At 44.8% G+C, this 12,336-nt stretch overlaps 1 protein-coding gene and 1 long non-coding RNA gene across 2 annotated transcripts in view; one reads left to right on the top strand and one right to left on the bottom strand.

Annotated features, from left to right (window-relative positions):
* Ust (uronyl-2-sulfotransferase) overlaps positions 1-5,498 on the top strand; it is a 297,439-nt gene extending 291,941 nt beyond the window's left edge. The window contains 1 exon segment of the mRNA NM_001108458.1: positions 5,091-5,498. Coding sequence (NP_001101928.1) covers positions 5,091-5,377 — 287 coding nt within the window. The 3' untranslated portion in view covers positions 5,378-5,498.
* Positions 1-12,336, bottom strand: part of LOC148006820 (uncharacterized) — a 98,115-nt gene that overhangs the window by 61,595 nt on the left and 24,184 nt on the right. The gene's annotated exons all lie outside the window — the stretch shown is intronic.

Raw genomic sequence — 12,336 nt, 5'->3', positions numbered from 1 at the left:
CACTCATGCCACAGTGACCCTGCAGAGGTCAGAGGACAGCTTTCACAAGTGGCTGCTCCCCCTCCACCACGGGTTCTGGCAATCGAGCTCCGATTCGATTCGAGTGGCCGACACATTTACGCACTCAGCCATCTCGTTGGCCAACTGCGGATCTCTAAAGTATAGTTGTCTTGTGCCTGGAACAGTGACAGTAAAAAAAAAAAAAAAAAAAAAAAAAAAAAAAAAAAAAAAAAAAAAAAAAATTAAGCAATAGAAACAAAAATCCCAGACTTTGTGTCTTGATAGTTACAGTCAGGGGAGAGACTGATTCCGCTACTTAAGCAAGTTTGTTTGGAAAGAGTAATGCGGGAAAATGCTTTTGAAATGTGATTTGCAACATTCTCTACCAATGGGCTGGCAAGGTGGAGCAGCAGTTAAAGGCACTTACTGACAAGCCAGGAGACCTGAGTTTGATCCCCAGTACCCTCATAGTGGAAGGAGAGAACTCACTCCCACAAGTTGTCCTCTGCCCGCTACACATGCACCCTTTACAAATGCACACATATACACATAAGGAAAAATGAAGAATGGAAAGTTCACTATGGACTGCATAAGGCAAGCTGACCTCTGGTCTTTCCAAATGATGCCGGATAGTTACTATGGAAACAGAACTACTTATTGATACACCAAGTTGCAGGGACCCCAAACACCACCGAGTAGCCAATTCCGATACAGACACATAAGGGTCTTTGTTAAGAGCTCTCTTGAACAAGATCTCTCACCGTCCCCATTGCAGCGGCTCAGTGTGAGAGACCCGAGTCTACAAGTACAGGGTATTTATTGTAGCTACAAGAAGCTTCTGTATGGAAATTTCTGTACGGGTCAGCAAGTTAATATTTTAAACTGCATTTCTGGTGTGCTCTGCAGGAACCGGACATGGGGACAAACCCACCTGACCAACAGGATGGCTAAGTTATCTATTCTCTGCAGGATGTCTTAATTATCTCTGCATACCTTGACCCTGCCATGGTAGCCTGACTGGCTGTTGCTTAAGTGGGGGGGCGAAGAGGGTTGCCGTAGGATGCTTGCTCAAGAGGACTCTGATTTTCTTAGCCCCTGGTCTCTCACAAAATGGAGTATCTTTAAAAAAAATCTAACGGAGTTGGTTGGGATTTACACCGTGACCCAGCACTTAAGAGTTTGGGAAACCTCAACAGCAGGGAGGACCCAGGTTCAAATCCTCCTCTGCCATTTACTTCCTTGTCATGTGACCCTTCTTACTGAATGACCTGCGTGCTCATCTCATATCCCCACTGAAAAGAAAGGTCATGATATATGTATTATATATATATATACATATATCTATATCTATATCTATATATATGGATACTGCATGGAGTCGTTGAGAATAGCAAACCAAATACAATATCTGTGGCCATAACCCTAACCCCTAAAAGGCATTTCCTATCAGTGTTAGTGACTGAATCTAAGCCTCAGTTGCCCCCAAATAAAACTTATCCTGCCAACTTCATTAGCCTTAGTATGTTTTCTAGCTCTGGAGAAGTAAACGCTTGGAGCACTGTAATCATGGGCCAAGGAGAAGGCAAAGCATTTGCCAAGTCCAATCCCAGAGACTCACACGGTGGAAGGAGAGAGAATGAGCTCCCTAAAGCTGTCCTCTGACTTCCATACATGCACTGTGGTACATGTACCTGTCCACATACATGTACACATGCACATACACGCTAAATTAATGCCATTTATTTATGTATTCTATGTATGTGGGTCCACCATAGCTGTCTTCAGACAGGAAGAAGGCATCATATCCCACTACAGATGGTTGTGAGCCACCATGTGATTGCTGGGATTTGAACTCGGGTCCTCTGGAAGAGCAGCCAGTGCTCTTAACCACTGAGCCAGCTTTCCAGCCCCAAATCAATGTAAATTTTCAGACTGAGAAAAGTTGTAATCATGTGGCATAAACCTTTGACACTGATATGAGACTTAAAGGGTAGAGGGTTATTTGCTGCTATCCAGGGACCCAAGTACAGAAGAGAAGGGTTAGGACAGAGTCCTGGGAACCACTGTCATTTAAAGGATAAACAGAAGAGGAGAGATGCAAAGACTGGAATGGAGGTCATCAGAGAGACAAGGCAAAGGATGTGACAGGTACCAAATGAGAGGGGTGGGGATGGGTCAAGAAGGTGTACATTGTATAGTCCTGCCCTGTGATGGCTGGCAGAGGGCCCATTTGAATGAAGTATTTTGGGAACAGAAAGGAGAGAAACTTAAAGGTCTCAACTTTTGGATGTTGAAAATCAGGTCACAACAAATGTCTACAGCTCTTCAAGAAGTTGGGCTGTGGTGAGAAGGACAGAAAGAAACAAGAATCATGGAGACAAGAGTCTCTTTAAGAAACACAGTGGTGATGTAGTTCAGTAAACAGAGTACTTACCTGGCATTCACAGGACCCAGGGTGCAATCTCCAGCACCTTAAGAGCTGGGTATGATGGTATACAGCTATAACCTCAGCACTGGGGAGGTGGAGGCAGGAGGATACTAAGTTTAAGGTCATCTCAGCTATAGCTAGCAAGTTCAAGGCCAGCCTGGGACACCTACAACCTTCTATATCCCCACCCCCACAAAAATAAGTTTTGGTGGGAAAGAGCTAAGTGTGTGTGAGGGAAAGAGAGACAGAGACAGACAGACAGACACACACACACACACACACACACAGAGAGAGAGAGAGAAAGATAGAAAGGGAGAGAGACAGAGAGGGAGAGACAGAGAGAAAGACAAGTAAAGACAAAGACACTCACAGAGACAGAGAGCAATTAACAGTGAGAGTGACTAAAAGAAAGGGTGAATGAGGCAAGAATGGGATGTTCATGTAAAACTGGAATTTTTTAAAAAAGGACAAAACAGGCTCACGAAGGATCCCTCCAAACCAGCTCTCATTCATTGTCTTCATGTTTCACAAGGACATGTAGAGGAGGGACTAAGGAGAGTGACAGAAAAAACTAAAGAAACAGAAATACACTTAGGGGTCTCTTGCTACCCGAGAAAGGGTCTTTCTAAACTCTTGTAGCTGGAAATGGGCAGCTTTAACTGCCCGTTCTGATGAGTTGACAGATGAACAGACAGACAGATGGACAGTCAGTCAGACAGCCTTGTGTTTCTTTTAACCAGCTTTCCAAAAGTGGGTACAGTTTGAACAATTGAGTAACTGCATGTAAAGGCCCCTTGGGATGGATAGCTATAGATAGATGATAGATAGAGACATAGATACATACATATACGTAGGTAGGTAGGTAGGTAGATAGATAGATAGATAGATAGATAGATAGATAGATAGATAGATAGATAGATAGATAGATAGATAGATAGGGATGGATGGATGATAGATACATAGATATGTAGGTAGGCAGATAGATAGATGATAGATATAGATGATTGATAGGCAGGCAGATTTCATTGCCTTATAAAATGTGGCAACAGTAAGGCAGTATGAAGGGATCTAAACATCGTCCCAAGAGCTGCGGCTATCTGGGAGCAGACAGAATCCAGGGGACTTGCTCCATGGAGCACGTGTCGCTAATTGCACTGAAGCCTTTTGTTAAAGAGACCTGAATCAAAACATCCCCAAATGACTTCATACCTAGAAATAATTGTGACTTGTGTTATTCTAAGACCAGTGTAATGCGTTTAACTCTTTGTTGACTGCTAGAGTGGTTACAGCCTCTTGACTTACCTCCTACAGAAGTCGTTAGGATTGCATACCGTGTGTTGCATGTTACTTGCCTTTGGGATTTGAGGGGCTAATAAATAACACCCATGCCTGGGTTCTCAGCTAATTGATAAATGCTCAGCGGAGATGTAAGGTGGCCGTCCAGATGCCAGCTCTGCCAAATGAAGGTTGGCAAGAAGATGGCGCCATCCTGCAGGATGTGCTGCCCAAGGATCACCTTCTCAGCTTCCTTCCCCAGTATTCAAGCATAAGATGCAGGCATAACACACTTGAAGAGGAGTGTGAACAAGAGACCGGTAATACTGACTGAGGACCCATCAGTATGCAGAAGGAAAGCTATTCCCCCAAATGTCCTCTTTGCCACCTACATTCCTTCTATGTGGAACTGTCCCAGATATTTTAGCCAATGGCTGCCTGTGTCGTTTCTGTAATGCTTCGGACTCATCTTAGAACAGTCTGGCCCAGATTATTCAACTAATAAATTAAATAATAAAACCACAAGAATCCACCCTGGCATGGTGCTGCACACCTTTCATTCCAGCACTTGGTGTGTCGTGGGGAGCAGAGGCAGGTGAATCTCTGTGAGTTAGGGGTCAGTCTGGTCTTTACAGTAAGTGCCAGGAATATATAGTGGATCCGGTCTCAAGAAAAACAAAATCTCAAGAATTCCTCCCCCCCCCTCCTCCTCCCTCCCCCCCCCTCAGAAAAAGCACACCAGTATTTATTGTTTTCATTACCATTAATGTAGGGTCTCACTGTGCTAACAGGCTAACCTCAAACTCCAACATTTTCATCCCTCCTGAACCTTTCAAGTGGCTGGACCTCCTACCCCCGCCTTTTACTCAGTTTAGAACAGACTGGAGGAGAGGATGAACAAGTGTCTTAGGGTTTCCAATGCTGTGAAAACACACCAGGACCAAGACCAGGACCACTCATATAAAGGAAATCACTTAGCTGGGACTGCCTTACAGGTTCAGAGATTTAGTCCATTATCATCATGGCGGCAAACATGGCAACATGCAGGTATGCATAGTGCTAGAGAAGGAGCTGAGATCCTCAGGCAGAGGAAGGAGGGCTATGTGCCACACTGGGCGTAGCTTGAACATATGAGATACCTCAAAGCCCACCCCAATAGAGACACACGCCCTCCTAATAGTGGCACTCCCTATGGCCCAAGCATTCAAACTCATGAGTCTACGGGGGCCATTCTTTTCAAACCACCAAAACAAATGAGCTTAGAAATGTGATGGCTCACGGTGACATTTTCTCCTCTGTGTTGGAGGTCCAATACCAGGCAGGCTGGTTACTGCTGAGACAAGGGCTTTGTGGATAATTGCTCACGGGCTCCCTGGTTCTTTTCCAGAGCATAGGAAACTTGGCAACATGACTGTGACCGTGAAGAAGACTGTCCCCTCTCCCGAGGCGGTGCAGATTCTCTACCAGAGGATGAGATACGAGTACGAGTTCTACCACTACGTCAAAGAACAGTTCCACCTGCTTAAGCGCAAGCTCGGACTGAAGTCTCGCGCGAGCAGACCTCCCCTGAGACCACAGTTCTTCATTCCCACCCCTCTGGAGACCGAGGAGCCAATCGATGACGAGGAGCAAGACGACGATGAGAAATGGCTAGAAGATATTTATAAGAGGTGATGCCAGCACCAGATTGCCTCTGTGGCTTCGTCCCCCTCTTTACGAAGTTCTCTGGGGAAGAAAAAAAAATCTGAAGGGGACTTTCATTAATGCTCGGGTGCATTAAAAAGAACAAAACATTCCCACATGTTGGGGTCATTGGGAGATGCCCGGTTTTGCGGGTTTTATTTGTTTAATTTTATTCTCTTGTGTTTTTTTTTTTTTTCTTCCTCCTTGAGGCTTTTCCAGATACACTAGATGGCTCCACCACAAGGCACCTCTTCAGAAAATAGCCTTCCCCGGTCCCCTACCCCTTCCTTTCAGTTTGAGGCGAGAGAAGCCTACCCTTTAACCTAGTCATTTTATCATTTGTAAGACGGCTGCAAAAATATTACACCCATGGTAAAGATATCCAGACTTGTATCTTATAGGAACAACCATTTCAGAGAAGGGATCTCGAAGCATCTAGTTAGTGGAAGGAACACAAGAGGGTGGATCCACTGGTTACGGGGTTTCTGCTCCCCACTCCCACCTCACCCCGTCGGTAGCTCTGCCTGGCTCATGGAGACACTGTCCCCAAGAACTGAGGGAACAAGTTAGTGTCTGGCACCCACCCTCTCAACAATTCAGAGCTTGGGAAGCTTGTTCATATCAAAGTGTGTGCATGGTAAGCTCCATTGAGAACTTCCATTCTCACGTATCATTGTGCTTAGAAGGAACATATCGAGGAACGACGTCAGCTCGCTACGTCAGGTGTTGGCAGGGCAGGTCAAAAACGAGGGGCCTCGTGGCATCAGGAAATCTCTCAGCCTCCCGGAATTGTCGCATGCGCAAGCGCCAGAAACCGATTGACCTTTGACTTCGATGTGTACGGCAGGAATCCTAAGCTTGATTGCACTCTGTATACAATCCCCAACGCACACTCATAGCCAAATTGGGCTTTACAGAAACTGGTGTCTTTCATTCCTTCTAGACCTGCAGGAACTGTTGTGTTCAGTAACTAAGGATTCCTAATCCTGCCCTAGCAACAGTAGAACCATTTTTAATAGAACCTGTTTGCCCCCAGAACCCTTCCCAGGGACACCAATGCCAGAGACCTCAGTGCCACAAACAGTGTCTGGGCAGGACACTGCTTGGCTACCTTTTGAGTAGGTTGGTGCCCCAACGTGATCTAAAGTAAACACTGGGCAATACTTTTGCACCAAAATATCCCTCGCACTTCTGTATTCCTGTCAGCTCCCCACTACCCAGGATGCTCTGCTCCTTTAGTTCCTGAATTGAGTCTTTTTAAAGTCATGAACATTTTAAAATTTCATATTCTCACTGGTAGATGTAATGCAACTGGAGAAGCCAGACTGCAGTGGTAGCAGCAGGAAGGACATTGGCGACAACTTGTGTCTGCCTCAGGTTTGTCCCAGAGCCTGCCATTAAAGAGCACTAGCCAAGTAGGTTAGACGTGCTTAAGATAAACAAGACTCTAGCTGGACACATTTTGTACTTTGCAGAAGCCATCAAGTCTCTTTAGAATTTTTTTTTTTTTTTTTGGTTCTTTCACTAAAACTGGACACTGGCCAAGGTCTGAAGCCCGTCGTTTGAAAAACTGTCCAGTATGTGCTGAAGTTCCTTCATCATGAAATGCGTTAAGATGGCTCCCCGACCACAGGCATGCTGGGAAAGCAGGGACCACAGAGGTAGAAGTCTAGCACTGGCCACTCACGGGCCTCCTTTCTGCCCCAGGGATCTGAATAAGGAAGCTGTTCACAGAGGGGGAAATATCCTTTGTCCTGTTCAGAGAGAGCTGGTCCTTTCCATTAATTAGACTCTGGAGAGCAACACAGAAAACATCTGCTACCATTTTCCAAACAAGTACGAGGACTGCGGTGTAGTGCTTTGTAAGTCCTCTTCCTTGGCATGACATCTACGGTGATGGTTATTACCCACTGAGATCCCACAGTCAAAGGTAAAGCTGCATTGGCCAGGTTCTCTCAGCTGCTGTCCAAACATCGGGACAGCTGGTCACCCATAAAGGTCCCCTGCTCTCTAGAAGGTTGCACGGCACTTGGTGCGTGTTTGAAAGCATTTATTCTCACCCGTGGCTACCACTATCACACCACAGGAGAGGGGGTTGGCTGACTAGTTGCAGGACCCTCCCAGTATCTCGTCCTAGTACACAGTCCCTACACCCTAAAAGTCAAGGTACTTCATTAGCTCGCTTGGGCCCTGGCCCAGTATAGTTTGTACTTCATGAAATATATTGTACATTTTACATAGTTTAATTTAAAAAGAAAATACATTTTAAGCTAGTTGGTCCTTGCCTTATTTATTATAACTTTTCAGCACATTCCAAGGTTTTAGTTACTCAGGAAGGAGTTAATTAAAATGATTTTATTTTGGTCGGATGAGCTTTTTTTTTTTTTTTTTTTTAAGAAAAAATTATTCTTATGAGCCTTCGGCTGGTTCTCCTTGTATGCTGTAAAAGTGCTTGTGAGTCTTTCTTTTTTTTGTTTGTTTGTTTAAGTATTAAAAAATGGTGTTTGACATTGATGGAAGTTCAAAAATATATATGGAACTAAAGCACTAGCTTAGCTAAAATAAAAACAATCTGTGTCTGAGGTGAAGCACTCCTTAATTTATTCATTACCCATAGAGATAAATGAATATAAATAAGTTGACCTTTTTTTTTTCTGTTATTTTGGTAGCTGGAAATTAAAGACTTCCCTCATTCCTCAAGATGTGTGTGTGTGTGTTTTTTTTTTAAGTGTGTCTTTGAAAAACCAATCAACTTTCATCCTCATAACTATATGACCCCCCCAAATAAGAAACAAGTAGCAGCAGTCATGCATGCATGTGCACACACAAATACAAATAACACACACACACACACACATACACACCCCAAAACCACAACAGGCTAAAACCCTTGAGATAGCCACTCATTCATCTAGTTGTATGTATAAAATACTAAAACATTGGCTGCCTTTGTCTGTGCTGACTGCTTCTGTCTGCTGATTGGCTGCTTCTGTCAGCTGATTGGCTGCTTCTGTCTGCTGATTGGCCTGATGTCCACACCCAGCCGATGAGAACAGTGTTACTTACTTTTCCCTTTCTGTGATAAAATACAAAAAGCAGAAATACCACTTAAGGGGAAAAGGCTGCCTCTTAGTTTATGCTGCTAAACGGGTAGCCCATAACGGTGTGGAAGGCATAGCAACAGGCAGACATGGCTGCTAACACTGGAAGCTTCCGTCACATTTTACCAGAGAAAGTGGAACTGGGACGAAGACCCACAGTGATGCACTTCCTCTAGCAAGGCTGCACCTCCTAAAGGTTCCATAGCCAACCCAAGCAGTGCCACCAACTGGGGACCAAGTGTTCAAATACATACACGTATAGGGTGCAACTCTCATTTAAACCGCCTTAAGTGTCTACAATACTTATGTACTGTAAGGTAGGGAGGGAAGAACATGCCACATCTCTCTGTGTAAGCTGATCAGAATCACAGACATGCCAGGACTCTACCTGGCTCTCCTCTCCTCTACCAGTGAGAGGTCTTCATGCTAGAAATGCCACCTGTACTGGATGGGTTTGTGGATCAACTTGGCACAAGTTAGAATCATCAGAGAGGAAGGAGCCTCAGTTGAGGTGATGCTTCTACGGGATTCATGCTTCTAAGGCATTTTCTTGATTAGTGATCCATGGGGGAGGGCCCATCCCATGATGGGTGGTGCCATCCCTGGACTGGTGTCCTGAGTTCTATAATAAAGCAGGCCGATCGAGCTATGGGAAGCAAGCCGGAAGGTAGCATTTCTCCATGGCCTCTGCATCCGCTCCTGCCTCCAGGTTCCTGCCCTGCTTGAGTTCCTGTCCTGACTTCCTTTGGTGATGAACATGGATGTGGAAGTGTGAGCTGAATAAACCCTTTCCTCCCCAGCTTGCTTCTTGGTCCTGATGTTTTCATCATAGCAATAGAAACCCTAACTCAAGACATCGCCCTGGGAAATTTTAATGTTGTGGTTCGATGGAACTTAGAAAGAGATAAGGAAGGTGGTCAGGGACCCCGGTGCTTCCTAGATGTTGGTCACTTTATTCCAGCTGCAAGGGACTAACTGGCGTGTATCAGAATCTGGGGGTTAAGTGAAAGAAATGTCTACTTTGGCAATAACACAACTTAGCTAAGAAAGCCGAGCGTCTCCTTAACAGGCTACAGTAAGTGGGGAGGGCTCTTTACTGTTTTCATCTTTAACTCAGGCAACTGAATTTGGCTGAATGAAATTGGAAATTCAGAGTACTACAAAAAAGCAGGCTGTACCACATCTGCTCTGCCTGCTTGGTCTAAAGTTCTTAACAAATGAAGACTATTTGGTTTTCCTCCATTTTTTTTTTTTAATAAAAACCGGTGTATTCATTACTATTTTGAATGACAAAAGCCTTTGTTTGGACTCCTCCTTCCTGATAGCCAGTCAGGAAGCAGTGATAGGGAAGGAAGGGAAGCAAGAGAACGTGGTTACATTGCCTGGAGTCAGGAAGCAGGAAACTGTGAACGCACGTCATGTAATAGTAACATTTAAGATGGGTTTTCCTTCAAACTTAAACCTCCCTAGAATTTCCCTCGTAGACATACCTCTGGGTGTGTTTCCAGGTAATTGTGCATTCGGTCAAATTGACATTGCAAACTAACCCTCACAGAAAGTCTATCAGCAAAGACAGATCCATAACTATTTTTAAAAAGCAGGATCGACCTTGCGAAGTTGCCCTGAAGACAGTGTAGCTTCACTGCTTACTTTCTTTTCCTGATGATAAAGACACACGTAAAAAGTAAACAAAATGTTTGCTATTCCTGATGCAAGAAAGCCTACGAGGCTAAACCCAGATCTACTAAGAAAAGCATGTGAGAAGCCAGGTGTGGTGGCCCATGTCTTTAATATCAACGCTAGGGAGGCAAAGGGAAAGATCTCTGAGTCTGAGGCCAGCCTGGTCTACACAGTGAGTTCTAACAATGCTAAAGCTACATAATGGGGGCCTTAAAAATAAAACACCTTGACCGGAAGTCCCACACCCTCGGATCCCGGCCCGCACCAGCTCTCTGCTCCCAAACCCCGTGGGAGAGAGACCTCACCGCCTGGTCAGGTGGGCACTCCTGAGGCTGCAGAGCGGAGGAGACCACCAACACTGCCCACCCCTGCCCACATCCCTGGCCAAGAGGAAACTGTATAAGGCCTCTGGGTTCCCGTAGGGGAGGGCCCAGGAGCGGCAGGACCCCTGCGCCTGAGACACCGCCAGAACCTGAAGGAAACAGACCGGATAAACAGTTCTCTGCACCCAAATCCCGTGGGAGGGAGAGCTAAACCTACAGAGAGGCAGACACGCCTGGGAAACCAGAAGAGACTGCACTCTGCGCACATCCAGATGCCAGAGGAAAACACCAAACACCATCTGGAACCCTGGTGCACGGAGGCTCCCGGAAAGAGCGGCGCAGATCTCCTCGGTTGCTGCCGCCGCAGAGAGGACTTAGGCAGTACCCCACGAGCACACTTGAGCCTCGGAACCTCAGGTAGGACCAACTTTTCCCCTGCAAGTGACCTGCCTGGTGAACTCAAGACACAGGCCCACAGGAACAGCTAAAGACCTGTAGAGAGGAAAAACTACAAGCCCGAAAGCAGAACACTCTGTCCCCATAACTGGCTGAAAGAAAACAGGAAAACAGGTCTACAGCACTCCTGACACACAGGCTTATAGGACAGTCTAGCTACTGTCAGAAATAGCAGAACAAAGTAACACTAGAGATAATCTGATGGCAGGAGGCAAGCGCAGGAACCCAAGCAACAGAAACCAAGACTACATGGCATCATCGGAGCCCAATTCTCTCACCAAAATAAACATGGAATATCCAAACACACCAGAAAAGCAAGATCTAGTTTCAAAATCATATTTGATCATGATGCTAGAGGCCTTCAAGAAAGACGTGAAGAACTCCCTTAGAGAACAAGTAGAAGCCTACAGAGAAGAATCGCAAAAATGCCTGAAAGAATTCCAGGAAAACACAATCAAACAGTTGAAGGAATTAAAAATGGAAATAGAAGCAATCAAGAAAGAACACATGGAAACAACCCTGGATATAGAAAATCAAAAGAAGAGACAAGGAGCTGTAGATAGAAGCCTCACCAACAGAATACAAGAGATGGAAGAGAGAATCTCGGGAGCAGAAGATTCCCTAGAAATCATTGACTCAACTGTCAAAGATAATGTAAAGCGGAAAAAGCTACTGGTCCAAAACATACAGGAAATCCAGGACTCAATGAGAAGATCAAACCTAAGGATAATAGGTATAGAAGAGAGTGAAGACTCCCAGCTCAAAGGACCAGTAAATATCTTCAACAAAATCATAGAAGAAAACTTCCCTAACCTAAAAAAAGAGATACCCATAGGCATACAAGAAGCCTACAGAACTCCAAATATATTGGACCAGAAAAGAAACACCTCCCGTCACATAATAGTCAAAACACCAAACGCACAAAATAAAGAAAGAATATTAAAAGCAGTAAGGGAAAAAGGTCAAGTAACATATAAAGGCAGACCTATCAGAATCACACCAGACTTTTTGCCAGAAACTATGAAGGCCAGAAGATCCTGGACAGATGTCATACAGACCCTAAGAGAACACAAGTGCCAGCCCAGGTTACTGTATCCTGCAAAACTCTCAATTAACATAGATGGAGAAACCAAGATATTCCATGACAAAACCAAATTTACACAATATCTTTCTACAAATCCAGCACTACAAAGGATAATAAAGGGTAAAGCCCAACATAAGGAGGCAAGCTATACCCTAGAAGAAGCAAGAAACTAATCGTCTTGGCAACAAAACAAAGAGAAGAAAAGCACACAAACATAACCTCACATCCAAATATGAATATAACAGGAAGCAATAATCACTATTCCTTAATATCTCTCAACATCAATGGCCTCAACTCCCCAATAAA

Source organism: Rattus norvegicus, chromosome 1 (assembly GCF_021556685.1).
Source record: "Rattus norvegicus strain SHRSP/BbbUtx chromosome 1, alternate assembly SHRSP_T2T, whole genome shotgun sequence".
NCBI lineage: Eukaryota > Metazoa > Chordata > Mammalia > Rodentia > Muridae > Rattus > Rattus norvegicus.
This window is presented reverse-complemented; position numbering and strand designations above follow the sequence as displayed.